Genomic DNA, 16,371 nt, shown 5'->3' on the forward strand with positions numbered 1-16,371 from the left:
ATTACGCTGAGCTGAATCTTGGAAGAACAAAATGTCCTGAAACACTTTTTTTTTTTTCTTTTTTTACAAAAGAATATTATGTTGAGGAGCTGAAAATTGAAAACCACAATCAGACACTGAAAGCAGCAACCCGCAGTGAGCGGACCGCTGAGGAGTGCAGCAGAGTCCAGGAGAAACACAGGCTGTCACATCTGCTATGAATCCACATGAAGGCCGATCAGAGGAGATCCATGGCCCGCTAATTCCAAAGAAAACGTGACAAGAAAAGAGACGTGTACTCTTTTAAATCGTGAATCTGACACCCAAGTTTAAATACTCCAGCAGTTAAAGTTTCTACAGCTGTGAGCATGACAAAGAGGCTGTTTGTGAAAAGACTTGATTTATTGAGAATCTACATATTATGACAAGATATCTTAATAAATGCTCTGGGCTTCTCAGTTCTGATAAGCCGCAAGCAAAAGTTCACCTGTAAACTCGCCTGTGTTTATAAATATTAATGGATTATAAATAAAGAATAGCAATCCATTATTTCTGCAGTTTTAAGAGTGCAGTATGTAAGAATATAGGTAAGTAAATGATGGCCTCTATTTCTTTGGATTATGAATTGTCCAGGTGGCCACTTCTTATATATTGCATCTTTAAATGTTTATAAGTTGTTCAACTTAAATAAACTATAGATAAATACAGTTTGGTCGAGATGTTCTGCAGTCCTTTTTCCAGAAAATTAGTAGTTGGTACATTGGATTTCATGATGACTTGATGAGAGAGCTAAAAAGACACTTTCTTATCATTAATATCAATACTGACATCATTAATAATGATTAAAAACCCTCAATCTTGGTCACATTTTGGAATGTGGAAGGTGAGTTTATATATTTTTTATTATATTACATAATAATACATCATAATATATATCAATAATAGAAATAGGGGTGTATTTTTCTATTTTTCAATTGTGTATTAGTATTTTGTCTTGTATCATTTTTTTTTATACCTATAAATCAATCCCTGCTGTAACAAGTACATTTCTCCAGTGAGAGATCATTGAAGTCTTATCTTGACAAAGGGTGACATCAGAAAGTGCTGGCTTACCATTTTTTCTTGTTATAACACGTCTTTTATTATGTTGTATTATGAAACATTCAGTTATGACACAAAGAACATAACAACCATGTGTCATTTTCATTTAAATGCTTCACATTTTTACTTGTGTGGGTGTGCGGGTGAAAAATGACGCGTGTGTTTTTGAGCGCTCATTTCCTAGAAGCGATTTTCATTTTTATCTTACTGTGGTTGTCGGGTAATTGACTTCAAGCAGAGAGTTAATTACAGAGAGATTCATCAGCTTTAACCACAGCCTGTGTCCCTGATTGACTTGTGTGTGTTAGATACAAGCACGCCCCCTGGTGGAGGAGAAGCACACTGACAAACAACAACAAGCAGGGGAATCGACCTCAAATCTGTTGAAAACATCAGAAACACAATGAAGTTCGAATCGAGAATCAGTATTTCTGCTCTGCTGCCCACTCAGCATAATTCTTATATTCAATCAATTCTCTCGTCATCACTTCGGTGGATTCATTCAGAGATGTCTGTGTAGTTCCCTTTTAGTGAAATATTTATTTAGTTTTTGTTTTGTTTGGAGGGTCATAGACATTGTGTTTTTCTTTTTTATCCTTTTGGGAAATAATAAGAAAAACCTTTGTAACTTAATGAACATCAGCCCCATGTACAAGAACTAAGACAGATTACAACCCCTTTTATGGGGTTGCAGGGTTTGTGCTGGAGCCAATCCCAGCTGTCCCTGGGCGAGGGCAGGGTACTCCCTGGACAAGTCGACAACTCATCACGGAGCCCTCACTGATGGCATGCCAGGTGCCAACCGCACATAAGGAGCAATGTGGGGTTCAGTATCTTGCTCAAGGACACTTCCACATGCAGCTCAGCTCGGCCCGGAGCTGGGATTTGTAGCAGCAACTTTCCGATCACTAGCCGACCTGCTCTACCCACTGAGCTACAGCCGCCCCATGATAAGATGAAAATAAAAATAAAAAAATAAAAAGGTAACAATAAAAAATAAAAGGTACAAAAGGGTTTAACAGCTTTCAGTATGATTTTACGTGCTCTCCGCTAATAAATAGGCATTCACAACCTACAGCTCTGCATGTATTGTTTAATCTAGTTACAGGTAATATTTTTTCCCACTGAACACGAGTCTCTTCCTCCTGTGGGTTTCCTTCCTCTTCCTGCCAAGCCACCGCAGCCGAGCTCTGTCCGTTGTCTCCTGGTTGGCCGATGGGAATGTCCGCTCAGGAAAAATCTCCCTCAGTTTGTTGAAGAAAAACACCTCCAGGTTTCGACCGGCCTGAGCCACCTCTGAGTCTGGCTGCACAGCACAGAGAGATAAATGTATTTTGTTTTTAAAAAAAGATCTGAAACTGGTGTACTGATGAATTATGTGCAGACATTCATGGTCGCCAGAGGAAGAATCCTACTGACTTGTGATGACCTTGTGACTTTTTAACTCTAAGTACCAAAATTTCACCAGATAAATGTCCGTATGGATCGTGGAAGCGTGGTGCAGCAATGACCCAGAAGTTAGCATCACCCTGGTTCCCTCCACAAAAAGCCTGTGGGGTGGGATTTGACAAAACTCATAGACTGTGAGACGAGGGAACTGGACGTGCAAACTCACTTCTGGGTTTCAGGACTACAGACTGGACCACTCTCTTAAACTCACATGTATTTCCTTGATTTCTAATAATCGGTATTGGCCCTGAAAAAGCCATATCGGTCGACCCCTAGTTTTGGGAGTCACTGGCAATCCATCTATTGAGTCTTTAAGGTATGAATACATATTCCAGCATCCAAGACTGCAGACTAAACGCCAGAATCAATATCGAGCCTGAGATTTAATCTTTACTGGCAGATGGACACGGCCTGATTGACAGTCTCTACGTAAAGAAATCAAAGTGAAGTAAGTGGAAAAGTGACCCAGTTTTCTGCTCCATGTGGAACTTATTCCCACAGGCTATAGTGCAGAAATAATTCAATTACACTAGAAATTAGATTAAAGCTGTAAATCCACTCAGATTCCAACGACCTCATGACAAACTTACGTAATTGAAAGTAGCACAGTTCTTGAACATCAGCAGGACGTCATCGACGAACTGCTCGGCGGTGAAGTAGTGGAGCGTGTTGCTCTTGTCCAGTTTCCTGCGGATCACTGACAGGTTGATGGGCCTCTTAATGATCTGGTAGTAGTTTCGAGCCTGGAGCACATTCACAGAGATGCGGTCATCGTGGCAGAGATTATTTTCATTTCAACATCACGGTTTGTTATGAATGTTAAATGGATCATTTTTTATGCACAGTACAGTAAGCCAGTGTTTTCTTAGGTAACTTGTTATAAGTATTACATTCTGACATCTCTGTGTGCTGTCTTAAATGAGGCCAGCAGTTCAGGTCTGCACTGCAACATTACTAAGTTGTTCTTTATAGGTCCCTTTGTTCCTTTCGATCAACGGTACTTGAAATAAAAAGCCTGGAAGAAAGGAGGCCATGTATCAGGATGAACAATAAGTGAATTTGATGTTTGCCACAGAGGCTTTTTTTCACTTTAGGTTCATGTTCAAAAGGAGAAATATTATCTCTTGTATAACATTTGGAACTTTGTAGACAGACATGTAATGTTGATGTGTTACTCAGAAACACCTTGCAGTATTTTTTCTGTGTATTGTATTTTTAAAAGTGACGTCATATAATCCTGATCCTGACGGTCATGACATGAAAATAGTACAAATGGATTATTGGACTTCACAGGATTAGTGATGCCTTTTAAATCACACTTCAAAAATTCTGTTTTAGTAAAAGGATTATATAAATGTTATCATACCATTTCATTTTGAGCATGTCGTCCTAGTTTTTGTATAATTTATTTTATATTATTGTTGGGTATCAAAATGTCAATATTGTACTATAAATTGTCTGATTTTCTTTACTTTGTTGTGTTCCTGAAATGTTTTAATCCTGGCTAAAAACATATGACGCACTTTTTAGCCTTGCTTAGAAAAGTGAAGTATAAATAAAGTTTATGCTTTGTAAAGAATAAACATGTTACAGGATTAAAGGGTAAAGGTCTCAGTGTAAATCTGTTGGACTGACCAGGGGACTGACAGGTTCGTGGAAAGGAGCACTGAGTGTGTGACTGTACAGCAGCAGAGTCAGCTTCTCACACCTCTGAATGAAAAAACACAAAAACACACATGTCACTAAAAACTGCCTGTTCATCCCCTCATGAGCTGATATCGTATCGGAAACAACTGTTGAATGAGAGTTTGCTGCTGTGAAAGCGACAAAAAAAAATGGATTTTCTCACTTTGACTCAATTATAAAAGAACTGTTTGCTTCATGTTTGCTGATCACATAAGCACACCTTAGTCGAGTAAAGACATGAATACTTCTTATAGATGGTGCTCTTATATCTGATGAGTACCAGTCAAACTGATTCCTCTCTGAAGCTCACCCTCTGGTCCTGATTGGACAGTGCATACGGAGCTTTGACTCCCCCACAGGAGTTCATGTTCTCACATTCGTAGGTCTCCACGGGCTCCTGGTCAGATCTGCACAGCGTACACACCCAGTCACCTCTGTAGGACCACACAGGTTTGTCAATTATTCATAGTGAAAAAATACAGTTTCACATTATTTGACAATTTATAATTCATCAGTTGTGTAGCAAAAGCCCGATTTTATCCTGTGACCTATGTAACAAAACTCCACTGTCTTTCAAATAGTAGTGAAAGTCATAAAGCCGCCATATGGTGCATTTAGAGTAACATACTCCTTAATAACATCTGATCTGTCTGTGAAGGACGGTGACAGACCTGACCTAGAATCCCAATGTGTCAGTAGCTGATGAGTTATGAGAGTATGCAGGCATGCATGTAAATGGGCATATAAGTGGAATATTAACTTTTCATTAGCCAACATGTTTTCTTTTTCAGAACGGTGGCTGAAATCTAAATATTTTGTGCACATAAACAAAGTCAGTGATTGTCATCATAAACATGTGTGGTCAGCTGATAAAGGTGTACAAGGCCCGCTGGGGTCCCTGCAGCACTTACAGCGGGAAGCTGGTGAGAGGAGGTATGTGACAGGCCAGGTGGTAAACTTTGGGGCAGCGGTCACAGCAGAGCAGATCTCCACCGTTCAGACACACAGCACAGAAATCTTCACTCTCCATCTCCTCAATACCGGGTCCAGGTTCAGGCTGCTGACTGGAGCAGTCCTCCACCTTCTGTGAGCAGCAGGGACCAGGTTTCTGATCCTCAATGTCGTCCACTTGAACCAAATCAGTTTCACATTTAGTTTCCACTTGAACTAAATCAGTTTCACATTTAGTTTCCACTTGAACTAAATCAGTTTCACATTTAGTTTCCACTTGAACAAAATCAGCTTCACGTTTAGTTTCCATTTGAACTATATTCACTTGTAATCTAGTTTCAGCTTCATCCTCCAGCTCCAGACATGGATCTTGATCTGTCTCTGTCTCTGGATCCAGCTCGATCACCATGGTCTGCTCCGGATCTGGATCCAAATAAAAGGTTTCTGAATCGGTCCTCGCATCCGGGTCCCATTCTTCAGATCCAGAATCAAACAGGATGTACGGCTGATCTGGATTAGATTCACAGTCAAAGCCTGAGTCCTGCTCTGGTTCTCCAGAGGAGGAGGTGTCGGGACAGTAAGGTTCGGTCCAGGAGTTCAGTGTTGAATCTGTTTGGCTGAAATCAGACGACTCTGCTGGTTTGGACTCAGCTTCTATTATCTTCAAAATGTTTTCCTCATTTTGACTGACACCATTCTGCGGACAGAGACAGAGAGAAAAAAAAGTGAGCTCATGCTAATCGCGGACTCACATTAACGCGTGTAGACGTTCATCTTCACCTGCTGATCCAAGCAGAAGGCGTCACGGTGGAGCTTGACTTGTGTGTGGCATGGCAGTCTTACCAGAGACACCACAGGCTGCAGGGATGATAAATAAACAGACTGGAAGTTCAGACGCTCCAAGCTCACTACAGGTATGCAGGAATTACCCAGTATCCTTTGAGCCTCTGGATGAATCCTGTGGAAATAAATGAAGGCTTGGGTGACTTGGGCTGAATCATTGTCTGTCATGTTACCTGCAAGACTGCTCAGCAGAAACATATTTTTCATCGGACATGATGGATTTTTACCTGGACAACATAATGCCATGAAATTTCACAAATTTCACGCACTTTGGGAAATATACTTAATGGTTTAGAGCTTGGCAGACTAGCCTAGTTTAGCCTTAAAACTAGAAACGAAAAGAAAACAGCCAATATGGCTCCCTCCAAAGTTTAATGTAAATGAATTCATGTAAAAACAACTACTTGTGTAATTAGGGTTGACTTGAGTGCTGCGGTTAGAATATTTTACCTTATTCTCTTTAATAAAGCTGCTACATCTTCTACAGGTTGTCTTTGTCGTTTTTCAGATGGAGACGCCGCCCTGCTTTTTCCATTACAAGACTGGTAAGACTCCTTTAAACGAAAAAGGAAACAATAGAAGTTTGATGTCACTTCCATGTTTAATGGAATATCAATAACCATTCAACAATCTCCTTCCACTTCCTTAACACTGTAAAACTCATGCAGCTGTTGTGATAACCATGTTAATCATTAAAGCCTCTTCTAACAGTCTATGTCTGTATTACATGTCTTGCTGCGGGGCTTGGCTCCTCTGCTGCAGTTGCTGGATGTGAAACAGTCTCAGTTTGGATGCCCTCCAGCGCCAGCTGTACTCTAAGCCTGGCTACCAGTGGCAACAGGGTGGCCCTCCTTTGGGGGAAGTAGCCATGGCGCCTGTGAGGCAGGTGTGCCATCTCCAGGAGATCAGGGGCCTCTTGGGCTGAAAAATAGCTGAGAAAAACATAGAAGAAGCTGCTGGTTTGAAATCTCCTGTGTGCTCAGTGTTTGACAGTGAAATACAAGAATCAAAACAAACACACACACACAAAAAACAACGAACAGTAGCAGACGCAGGAGAGTTACCATTTGACTGCCCATTTGTACAAGAAAAACTAACAAGAAAAACCATGTCTCTTTTGAAGTTGATTTAAGTCAAATGAATGATGATAACACAACAAAAATACACAACAGAGTATCAGCATAAAGGAATCAGGTTTAAGTTGCATCATAATCGTATCTTACCTGAAAGTGAATGTAAGCAATGATGTTTGCTTCAGAAAGCCAGGTGAATGTGTCTCCAGGTGGATGCGAGCGGACGAAGAGACGGATGGCACCGTTCCATGTGTTGAGTATCAAGGGGGACACGGACAATCTGATTGGTGGAGAGCTGATCCAACACGGTTGTCCCTGGATATTTCAACACTGCAAGTCACTGCAAGCAAGTGTATCACAAGAAGCAGGTTTCAGAGCTCATCGTGTGAGGCTATTATTTGTCTACACTATCGCCAGGGGATTCCAGGGATAAAGCGACATAGCAACAAACAAAACAATGAAGCACATCCACCTTAGAAAAAATACACATACAGGTACTCACAGGTTTGATGATCCAGTCACGAGTCAATTGTCAAAGTCTTTCCTTCAGTTGGACGTACAAACACAGTTCACTCCCAGTTATTCAGACCAATGACGAGTTGCACGCTGTAAAGTTGACTCAAGCTTTGAATAACAGACTGTAAGTCTATGTAAATCAACTTTCACTCCCTCTGATGTGGTATCACCTGATAACCTGCCGATGCAAAAAGCAGCACAGTCAACCCATTCATGTGTTTAGTATCTTTATAACTCTCCAGTGAGTATATGATTTAGTCCTGTGTTTACCATACTCCACGAAACAGACCCCAAACATGTTATCATATGTCCTGCTGTGCACATTTGTTGGCATGTTCACTTTTAGACAACATCCCTGCCAGCCTGGACCCTCACCAGTATGTATTCAGAACCAATAGATGCACAGAAGATGCCATACCCACTGCCCTCGTCTCAGTCTCCACACACATGGAGGATAAGATCGGCTTCATCAGAATGCTGTTTGTTGATTTCAGCTCAACATTCAATATAATCTCACCCATGCATCTGATTTGGAAAACTTCACACCCTGGGCTTGAAATGGATGCTTCCACCCAGTCAACTGAGAGAGGGCTTAAATTGCAAAATATATGTACTGCATACCAATATTTGTGTCAGTTTTCTCCAAAAGTTAAGGAGCCGTTTGCCACAGATTGTCCTAATATAGTATCCTGTTATAGACATGTTTATATACGTGTGCTTTAAACGTGGCTAAATTGTGTTGTTGGATATCCGCTCTTTCATTCTTAATAGTCAGGTCTCTGGTCTATGAAGCATCAACAAATGAATTCATTGTATTAGGGTGAACAATGAACATGTCTGATGTTGCAGGAAATGCAGCACTTCCAACTTGTTTCTGTCACAGCTGACCTGGTTTATATAAATTACACTGATACACAGGCGTAACCCAGATGAGGTTTCACTGTGCAAATATTAATTTCATCATGAGCTACTACCCGTGAATAGAAGTCCTAGAAGAAGGTTGTGGTGGGAAGAAAGTATCACAAATATGAATAAGCTGTGGATGTCGATAAGGAAGAATGTATCTGAAACAAACACCATGTGTGCTCAGTCATCACTGCATGGGAAAATGTATTTATTCAGTAACTTATATTTGGTCAACATAGTGGCACCTCATAAACATGTTGCAATAACACCAGTGTCCTGTTCACGTGAAAGTAGTAACAGTGGTGGAATAAAACTGAAACAACAACGAAATGGGACTTTCTAAATGATGAGAAATCATATAGCCATGAAAAGATCAACAAGGAAACCAAGTCTGGTATTACAGCTAACAGCAAAGTCTAACAAGGTACTTCAGGATTATTGATTAATAAGCAAATACTAATTTATTTTAGCAAGATTCTTGAAATTATTTCAACATAAAAATAATTCTAAGTCAAGCTGGTGTTGGGTGGCTGTACTTCTGTCAGCCATCACTGGGCGTCGCTGTGGATTTCTGTGCACTTAGTTGCCAAGAGCCAAATCTCGCACAAAACCGCGTGGTTTCCAAATCCCGTTCCTCTTTCAACTAGCCTCCAAGATGGTAGGTGTTGTCATGTATCCCTGTGCTTTCAAATTGGATGAAATCTACTCCCATCCATATTAATTCGTAGAGCAAACTATCATCATGTGGCGGTTTACAGTATATCCTTATCATACGGTCACTTACCGGACGTTATTATCGTCATTTATTACTGTTATGGGTATTTGCGAGCGATTCCATGTATGAGAGCTCGGCTCTCCTGGGCCCATGGCTGAAGCACTAACCCAGTATGGTCCTGTTTGTAGTAACTCGTGTTTTAACCGCGTGTATTATATGTTTGTAGTCTTGATAAATGCGACAGAGGTAGTGGCCGTTTAAACATGCAAACGTATTGTGCCACTCTTTCATGCTGTTAGACGAGCAAGTGCCGGTAAATGCAGTGGAATTAGCATTAGCTTCCCGGGATGCTAGGCAGCATGAAACCAGTCAGTTACAAAGCAGTGCGGTTAAACCGATATTACTTTGTTATAGAGAAGAAACGACCTGCGAATATGTCTTATATTTTTTGCCAATGCCATTAATGTTCCCCCGTTAGATGATTTGGCTAATGTAGCTAGCTCCACGGGCTATGATGGGAGCACGACTGATAAAGCCTACTAGTTATTCTAACTAATATCAAACCTGTCTTGACAGCCTACCAAGAAGACCAAGACCAGGAAGCTCCGAGGACATGTCAGCCACGGACATGGTCGCATTGGTGAGTTTTGGTGGTCTTGATAGAGGTGTAGCTCTGTCTCTGCATTTGTGATACGTGGTTAACCTGAACTTTTCTACCCTACAGGCAAGCACAGAAAGCATCCTGGAGGTCGTGGTAATGCCGGTGGTATGCATCACCACAGAATCAACTTTGACAAATAGTAAGTGCTGCATGATGACATTATGGACATGTGTTGTTTTGGAGCAAAGTTAATGGAGTCCTGTTAGCTTTCCAATGGGCAAACATGCACCTATGCAATACCTGTGGGTTTGACTTAAGAATGGCTGGTTATGGTGGTCAGCTTTTATGTGTGATTGAAAGTAGATCAGTAAATTGAAGTGCAATATGCTCTGACATTGTACAGATGGACGTTTATCTGTAGACTTTCTGACTGATGCATTGTATTGCTGTGATAATTTAAACAGTGTCAATACCGCAGATAGACAGCATTTAGGGTGGAGCATGTAACAAAAAAGATTTCTTAAATGATAAGACTTGTGTATTGTATGTCAAGCACAATAGTATCTAAATGAATGTACTTGGATGTGAAGAAGCACAGCTGGTACTGGTGTTTCAATACTGCAAGCCAAAGTCCATAGTCAAATTCTTTGCATTTATAACCACATTGGCCAATAAAGCTGATTCTGGTTGTAGAGACTCAGAGTCTCATCTTGACACTAACAATTGTCTTGGTGTGCTAGAGTTCTCTTAAAGTGAAGACTGGTCCTATTCACTGACTGGCTCTTTGTAGGCCAGTCAGCCACAAGGGCAGTTACACACTAAAATGCCTTTTCTTTCAGTCAGCTTTAGTCACACTGATGCTGCAGCCACTGTAAATCAAATTGGGGGGACTAAAAAGCACTCAAGGAAATGCGTTTTAAGAAATCATGCTTTGAAAAATGCCATGTTTTGTTTCTAAGCTACTTTTGTCTTTGGCTAAATTAGTGTGCAGTTGGATGCCCTTGTAAATTATGTGAACTCTAGAAAGATTGCAAGACAAGTCACACCAAAATATCTAAGTGTTATACTATATGGAGTTACAGAATACAGCCAGCAGGTTTCAAGTTAATGTCCCTTAGTCGCTGTTAATTTTGCCAACCTGAAAAGACAGCAGTTGACCTTTGTCCGTCCTTCCTGTGTCTCCTCAGCCATCCTGGGTACTTTGGTAAGGTGGGTATGAGACATTACCACCTGAAGAGGAACACCACCCACTGCCCCACCATCAACCTGGACAAGCTGTGGACGCTGGTTAGCGAGCAGACCAGGGTCAACTATGGCAAGAAGCCAGAGGGACCTGCACCCATCATCGATGCTGTGCGCGCTGTAAGTGTTGGCTGATATTTTCATTACTGAATGAATGTTGGTCTCCAGCCGTCACCAATAATAAAATGATGGCAGAGGGTGATTTGGTCAGTTATATTTTGGAATGTTGACTGTCCATGTCTTGCTTTTGCTCACTGTGGTAACACTGAACAAAGCCCCATCTAAGTTAGGCTAAGTTCCTATGAAACTGTAAGTAGAGTGCCGTTTGCGTACATCACCAAACACTTTGCTCTGGCAGTGTCATTAGAATTAAAGTGTTTATTGGACAACAAATGGCATGTGGCCCCAGTGGCTTAATAAGTTGACTTTAAACAAACAAACAAAAAAGCTAATTACTAACTTGAATGTGTAAATTCTCATATGGATTAAGATGTATATTAAAACATGAAGTCTAATATTCTGATATTGTACTGGTGGATATTTATTTGTGGGCTTTCTGGTTGATGCATCTTCTTGCTGTTGGTACTGCCCATTTTGCAGTTGGTCAGTAATTATAGAAAAACAGTGGTGTCAATACCATAGGCAAAATGATAACATTTAGGGCAGAACACTTCTTAAGACTAAGAACAGGATTTGTATATTGTATGTTACGCACAACAGAATCTAAGTGAATTTACAGTGAAGACACACAGCTGGTACTGCTGTTTCAGTACTGCAAAACATACTCAAATTCTTTGCATTTATAACCACATTTGGCCAATAAACCTATATTCTGATTGTAGAGACTCAGAGTCTCATCTTGACACTAATCATTGTCTTGGTGTGCTAGAGTTCTCTTAGAGTGACGACTGGTCCTATTCACCGACTGGCTCTTTGTAGGCCAGTCAGCCACATGGGCAGTTACATTTACAAATTGGACTTCATGGGAACTCAAAGTACATCAAGTACAGTTGTCTGTACAGGATGCACTGTTGAGTCTCTGACATGTGACAAGTGTATTTCCCAAGCTGGCTTTGTTCAGTGAGTGTTTTTGGTACAGAGAAAACTTAAATCTCAAATCTAAATCTGAAATCTTCCATTCTGTTTCTATATTTCTGTCCCTAGTAACGTGGCAAGTTATATTCACTCTTGGTGCACAATTGCAAATACAAACAGGAGGTTAGAGTGAGAACTCACCAATGTATTCAGATATCTGAAAAGGAGTGGCTGCGTCAAGATTTGGGGAATGGTCTTGCATACACCACTGTATATGTGTTGCTAGACATTGAATTTATTTTATGTATGTAGTTGACCCATAATCTTAATAATTTTGTGTCCAGTTCCAGTCCTTTTTTATCAGATGGTTTTCTTTAAAATGCTGTGATGCAAATCTTTCTTGAGCGAAGCAGAATATTGCAACTTAACCTACTGTATGCAGTGTTTTTTTGTTTGTTTTGTACATAGAATTGGCACAGTGGTATTATGTCAGTTAAAATGGTCTTCATGCAGATGTGTTTGGTAGTTATCCTGTTGTACTAATGTTGTGTTTTTAATTTCACAGGGTTACTACAAAGTTCTGGGCAAAGGCAAGCTGCCCAAGCAGCCTGTGATCGTGAAGGCCAAGTTCTTCAGCCGACGGGCTGAGGAGAAGATCAAGGCAGTGGGAGGAGCCTGTGTGCTGATGGCATAATGCTCTTGTCAGTGTTTTTCAAAAATAAAATGTATAAATGGGAACTACATGGTTTGTGTTTTTCTGTCTGTCTCTAATGCATTTGTATGTATGGTGTCATTTATGCTACAATTTTTGTTTATGCGCTGCCATATTTGTTGCAAACATAAGCCCCACTTTGATATTAAGTCATGCCAGCATGCGATGGAAAAAATACTGACATGGACAAAAATATATCGGGCAGTGAGTTACCTGAAGATTGCAGCAGACCTCAGGAGTTTGGATTGACAGTGGTCTGCAAACTTTTTAGCTTGTGGACCATAAAAAGTGCTCTTTCAGCCCCTTCACCCCAGGGTTTGCATCTATAAGCAGTCCAGGCACTGACTTCCCATTCATTCGTTGGGAAGTCATTCGTTGTATTTGACTCTTGACCTTATCATATGAACTAGATCAGGCAAAGAGAAATAGATCTGTTTGTAGTGCATACATATTTTTCTTAGTGAGTTCTAGTGTTCAAAATGGGGACAGGTAAAGCTTCTTTAATGTAGGAGTTGTTTTATGAAATAAACGGCAAAAAGGATTCTTTTTAAATTATTTTTAGGTAATGTCATGATCGAATACCCTTTCAACAAGATGATAAAGGAACACGTCCACGTGACTTTGGATGTCCGTGTGGGGGCGGGGTTTAACATGCAGGACTTCCTGTCCCGTCACTTGAAAACGGCACAGCGGCGGTGTGGAAGCTGAAGTTTTTAAACGAAATGAGGAAAATACGACAACGGCGTGCACACTGAATGAAGAAGCGCCGTGTTCTCTGAGAGCTGGTATTTATGGGTGTCTTTCCGCTCTGAGCCGTCCAGCTCTCCGGAAGTTCAGCAGGTAAACAGTAAATAATCTGCTCGAGGTCTGCTGTCTGCGCGTAGAACGCTAAAGTTCGTGACGACACGTTGATGGAACGTGACGTGTGCGAATGGAACGTTTTAAAGTTCTGTGGTCTAGCTGATGGGTGAAAGTGACCGCTGATCATTTAAAACTGAAAGTGGGCAACAAATCTTCCGCTTTCTACTGTAGTTCAATCGGGCGTTAATCTTCACGCATGCGCTGTGTCTCAGCATTGACCTGTACTACACAACATGGATAGTTGTTGTGTTTGGTCAGGTGTTTTTGAATGAAACCGTAAAACTTTGATGAGTATGCATTGATTCTTAACAGATAATATAATCCATTTAAAATGTCATTTATTTTAATATGAATCGACATTTAATCAGCATAACACTTTGTTTTAAATTAATCTGTTGGGTTTTTTTTTTTTTCAATTAAACGTTTATCGCCATTTGTTTGTTTTTAAAAGTTACGTTCTTTCAAAATGCGCATTTTTAAAAATAAATATATTATAAGACGAAATAAAAACAGCAAATATTCGCGATTAAGAGGCAGGAACTACTCTAATATTTGCATGTTTGCTTAAAAATAGTGTATTTTCAAAACTGTTGCTCATTAGGAGTGAACGATATGCAGTATGCGTTATTTTAATAGATGTTGCCATCAATAGCAGTATCTGTGAAAATAACGATTTTTTTATTTATTTTTTTTTTTTTTTGCATATTGTGCAATTGCGACATGATTTAAGACTTTTAGTAGAAATGTTTATTTTTGCATTTCATTTTCACTAAAATCAATATATACATTGATAATGCTGTTGTGGGGAATCATTTATAATATAATGTGACACATTTTTCTTTTACCCAAAAAATGCCAGAAAAATCCTTGGTTTTGTCCCTTTTAATCCATCTCCACAGCAAAAGTCTAATCTTGTTTAACCTATCTTATCTATTGGACTTAACTGTGAGGTAAAGGAAAAGGAAACTGACTGATTACTCTCTGCTTGTGCCTCCTCTCAGCTGAAGGGCACCTGAGCTTCACTTGACTTGCTCATGGCGAGCCAAGCCTGGCTGGAGTCTTCTCTGCGGCGCTCTGCCAGTCTGGGCCTGGAGGTGCTGGAGCGGGCCTCCAGGCGGAGCGTAGACTGGACAAGCACAGCAGCCTCCCAGACCCCCACTACTACAGATGAGGAGCCAGAAATTCCTGTCAAGGTGGCAGCTTTTTTGTGTGTGTAGTCTAACCCCGTCAACAATTAGGAATCCTTAGCTGTATTTCATTTTTACTCATCTTTTTAAAACTCTCATTCTCTGGTCATTTATTAGAGAGCACGCTCAGAGCTTGATGATGTCTTTGCAACTATCGCAGATTACATGGCACAGACGACCCATCAGTGCAAGGTCAGTGATTATTTGCCTGCTACCCCGTGCTTTCAGCTACAGACATGTAATATGATGAGCTAAAGTGTAAATGTTCTCTGTGCTGCAGAGGTTTTATGAGTCTGGCTGCTGCGCTACACCCACCGACACTGAGAGGAACCACGTGTCCAGGTTCCATACACGGGCAGCAGCTGGAATGACGATGCCTGCACTGTCGGCCAGAAAACATGCAAGGGCTCCGTCCAACAAAGTAACAATAATCTACTGTCCTGTAACACTTTCATCTTATAGGAATCATGTTTATCACCAAATTATGAAATTGTAATTTCAATATTCACTGGCATCTTAGACTTATTTTGGACCTCCAAGTCCAAAAAAATAAGCTGGATCTTAAATTTTCTCAGTAATCTTTGTTCTTCACCAGCCATGTGTTCCATCTTTGCCATTTAATGCACCAGGGGGTTGAAAGTGACTGTGCTAGTAGCAATTTCACATAAGAAAGTCTTTCAGTATCAAAAATATTGTTTATTGCCACTCTAAAAATATCATTTGTATAAGATTAGACTGATATCGGGTCTTCAAGGAAAAATTAAGACTGAAAATACTACAATTGACTGTGAAGGCTCCATCTATCAGTAATGTATCCAAGACTTCTTGAAGCAAAGTTATGTTAGAGGGAACAGTGGATCTCAAAACCACCCAGACACATTTACAGATGAGAAATAACATATTCATATATACATATACATTATTCAGTTTGTATTTTGAGACACATGTTGGTAGTTTTCTTTCAGATCCTATGCGACTGCATATTTCCTGGAGGACTTGTCTGTCTGTGAATCTTCTTTTACTCATTTACCCACTATTCAGCTGTGTTGCAACAAAAAGTATGAATGAAACCTTTCTAAGTTCACATCTCATTCCTCACAGGACCGTGTGTCAGCAGCAAGTGAAGATTTCTTCATCGAGGTTTCCCCGGGGACGTACGCCATCACTGCCGGCCTGCCTGAGTCGCAGCAGCAGACTCAGCTGGTCAGCGTCAAAGCTGGAGAGAGCGTCAACCTCACCTTCAATCTGTGACACCTCACCTGACTCATAACTAAATTGACCAATGCAATTTATGCTGTTTGTGTGTTTATTGACAGTTTTTACGCTGATTATTTTGCAAAGTGTTTCAGTTGCTGCGCATTGATAAGCCATATTTTTATTGCACTTGTGAGTATTTTATTATCTAGACTGTGTGTCCAAATTCTGTCCTAGAGAATTATGTATTTCAGTATTTTTACCTGCACAAATACCATATCAGTGTGTTTGAATAAAGTATTTTTTATCATCTTTTGTTT

The 16,371-nt window shown here is 40.4% G+C and overlaps 3 protein-coding genes and 2 non-coding genes across 12 annotated transcripts; 4 read left to right on the forward strand and 1 right to left on the reverse strand.

The window, feature by feature from the left end:
- Positions 1-2,159: 2,159 nt before the first annotated feature.
- Positions 2,160-13,145, reverse strand: LOC119023847. Of its 6 annotated transcripts, none has more exons than XM_037106068.1 (11): positions 13,023-13,145; positions 7,585-7,776; positions 7,233-7,422; positions 6,737-6,941; positions 6,460-6,563; positions 5,947-6,124; positions 5,127-5,863; positions 4,526-4,649; positions 4,165-4,239; positions 3,120-3,272; positions 2,160-2,386 (listed from the first exon to the last, which is right to left on the reverse strand). In XM_037106068.1, exons 4-11 carry the CDS (start codon positions 6,902-6,904, stop codon positions 2,183-2,185), a joined length of 1,743 nt encoding a protein of 580 aa, XP_036961963.1. In that variant the 5' UTR covers positions 6,905-6,941; positions 7,233-7,422; positions 7,585-7,776; positions 13,023-13,145; the 3' UTR covers positions 2,160-2,182. The 6 variants fall into 6 exon arrangements, 5 of the variants coding, with proteins under 5 accessions (XP_036961963.1, XP_036961965.1, XP_036961964.1 ...); XM_037106070.1 differs by having other exon boundaries at positions 7,233-7,397; positions 7,585-7,626; positions 13,023-13,088; XM_037106069.1 differs by lacking the exon at positions 13,023-13,145 and adding an exon at positions 12,299-12,656 and having other exon boundaries at positions 7,233-7,397.
- Positions 9,080-12,840, forward strand: rpl27a (ribosomal protein L27a). The gene is made up of 5 exons (XM_037106078.1): positions 9,080-9,162; positions 9,796-9,859; positions 9,944-10,019; positions 11,008-11,182; positions 12,663-12,840. The coding sequence occupies exons 1-5, from the start codon at positions 9,160-9,162 to the stop codon at positions 12,789-12,791; spliced, it is 447 nt and encodes a 148-aa protein (XP_036961973.1). The 5' UTR covers positions 9,080-9,159; the 3' UTR covers positions 12,792-12,840.
- On the forward strand, positions 10,510-10,639 carry LOC119025192. The gene has a single exon (XR_005076733.1). It is a non-coding gene; the product is annotated as a small nucleolar RNA SNORA3/SNORA45 family (small nucleolar RNA).
- On the forward strand, positions 11,901-12,030 carry LOC119025193. Its single transcript, XR_005076734.1, has one exon. It is a non-coding gene; the product is annotated as a small nucleolar RNA SNORA3/SNORA45 family (small nucleolar RNA).
- Positions 13,146-13,486: 341 nt separating the features above from the next.
- akip1 (A kinase (PRKA) interacting protein 1) lies at positions 13,487-16,363 on the forward strand. Of its 3 annotated transcripts, none has more exons than XM_037106075.1 (5): positions 13,487-13,649; positions 14,672-14,863; positions 14,975-15,049; positions 15,138-15,278; positions 15,959-16,363. In XM_037106075.1, the coding sequence occupies exons 2-5, from the start codon at positions 14,705-14,707 to the stop codon at positions 16,106-16,108; spliced, it is 525 nt and encodes a 174-aa protein (XP_036961970.1). In that variant the 5' UTR covers positions 13,487-13,649; positions 14,672-14,704; the 3' UTR covers positions 16,109-16,363. The 3 variants fall into 3 exon arrangements, with proteins under 3 accessions (XP_036961970.1, XP_036961972.1, XP_036961971.1); XM_037106077.1 differs by lacking the exon at positions 13,487-13,649 and adding an exon at positions 13,777-13,961; XM_037106076.1 differs by lacking the exon at positions 13,487-13,649 and adding an exon at positions 14,180-14,203.
- The last annotated feature ends 8 nt before the right edge of the window (positions 16,364-16,371 follow it).

Source organism: Acanthopagrus latus, chromosome 8 (assembly GCF_904848185.1).
Source record: "Acanthopagrus latus isolate v.2019 chromosome 8, fAcaLat1.1, whole genome shotgun sequence".
Classification (NCBI taxonomy): Eukaryota; Metazoa; Chordata; class Actinopteri; order Spariformes; family Sparidae; genus Acanthopagrus; species Acanthopagrus latus.

Coding starts and splice junctions, on each gene's coding strand:
- LOC119023847 (XM_037106068.1), bottom strand. CDS start 6,904: ATGGCACACCTGCCTCACAGGCGCCATGGCTACTTCCCCCAAAGGAGG. Junction 4,240..4,525: donor TGTCCAATCAGGACCAGAGG/GTGAGCTTCAGA, acceptor TTTTTCATTCAG/AGGTGTGAGAAGCTGACTCT. Junction 3,273..4,164: donor ACGAACCTGTCAGTCCCCTG/GTCAGTCCAACA, acceptor AATGTGCTCCAG/GCTCGAAACTACTACCAGAT.
- rpl27a (XM_037106078.1), top strand. Junction 9,860..9,943: donor CCACGGACATGGTCGCATTG/GTGAGTTTTGGT, acceptor TCTACCCTACAG/GCAAGCACAGAAAGCATCCT. Junction 11,183..12,662: donor TCATCGATGCTGTGCGCGCT/GTAAGTGTTGGC, acceptor TTAATTTCACAG/GGTTACTACAAAGTTCTGGG.
- akip1 (XM_037106075.1), top strand. CDS start 14,705: ATGGCGAGCCAAGCCTGGCTGGAGTCTTCTCTGCGGCGCTCTGCCAGT. Junction 14,864..14,974: donor AGCCAGAAATTCCTGTCAAG/GTGGCAGCTTTT, acceptor GTCATTTATTAG/AGAGCACGCTCAGAGCTTGA. Junction 15,050..15,137: donor AGACGACCCATCAGTGCAAG/GTCAGTGATTAT, acceptor TCTGTGCTGCAG/AGGTTTTATGAGTCTGGCTG.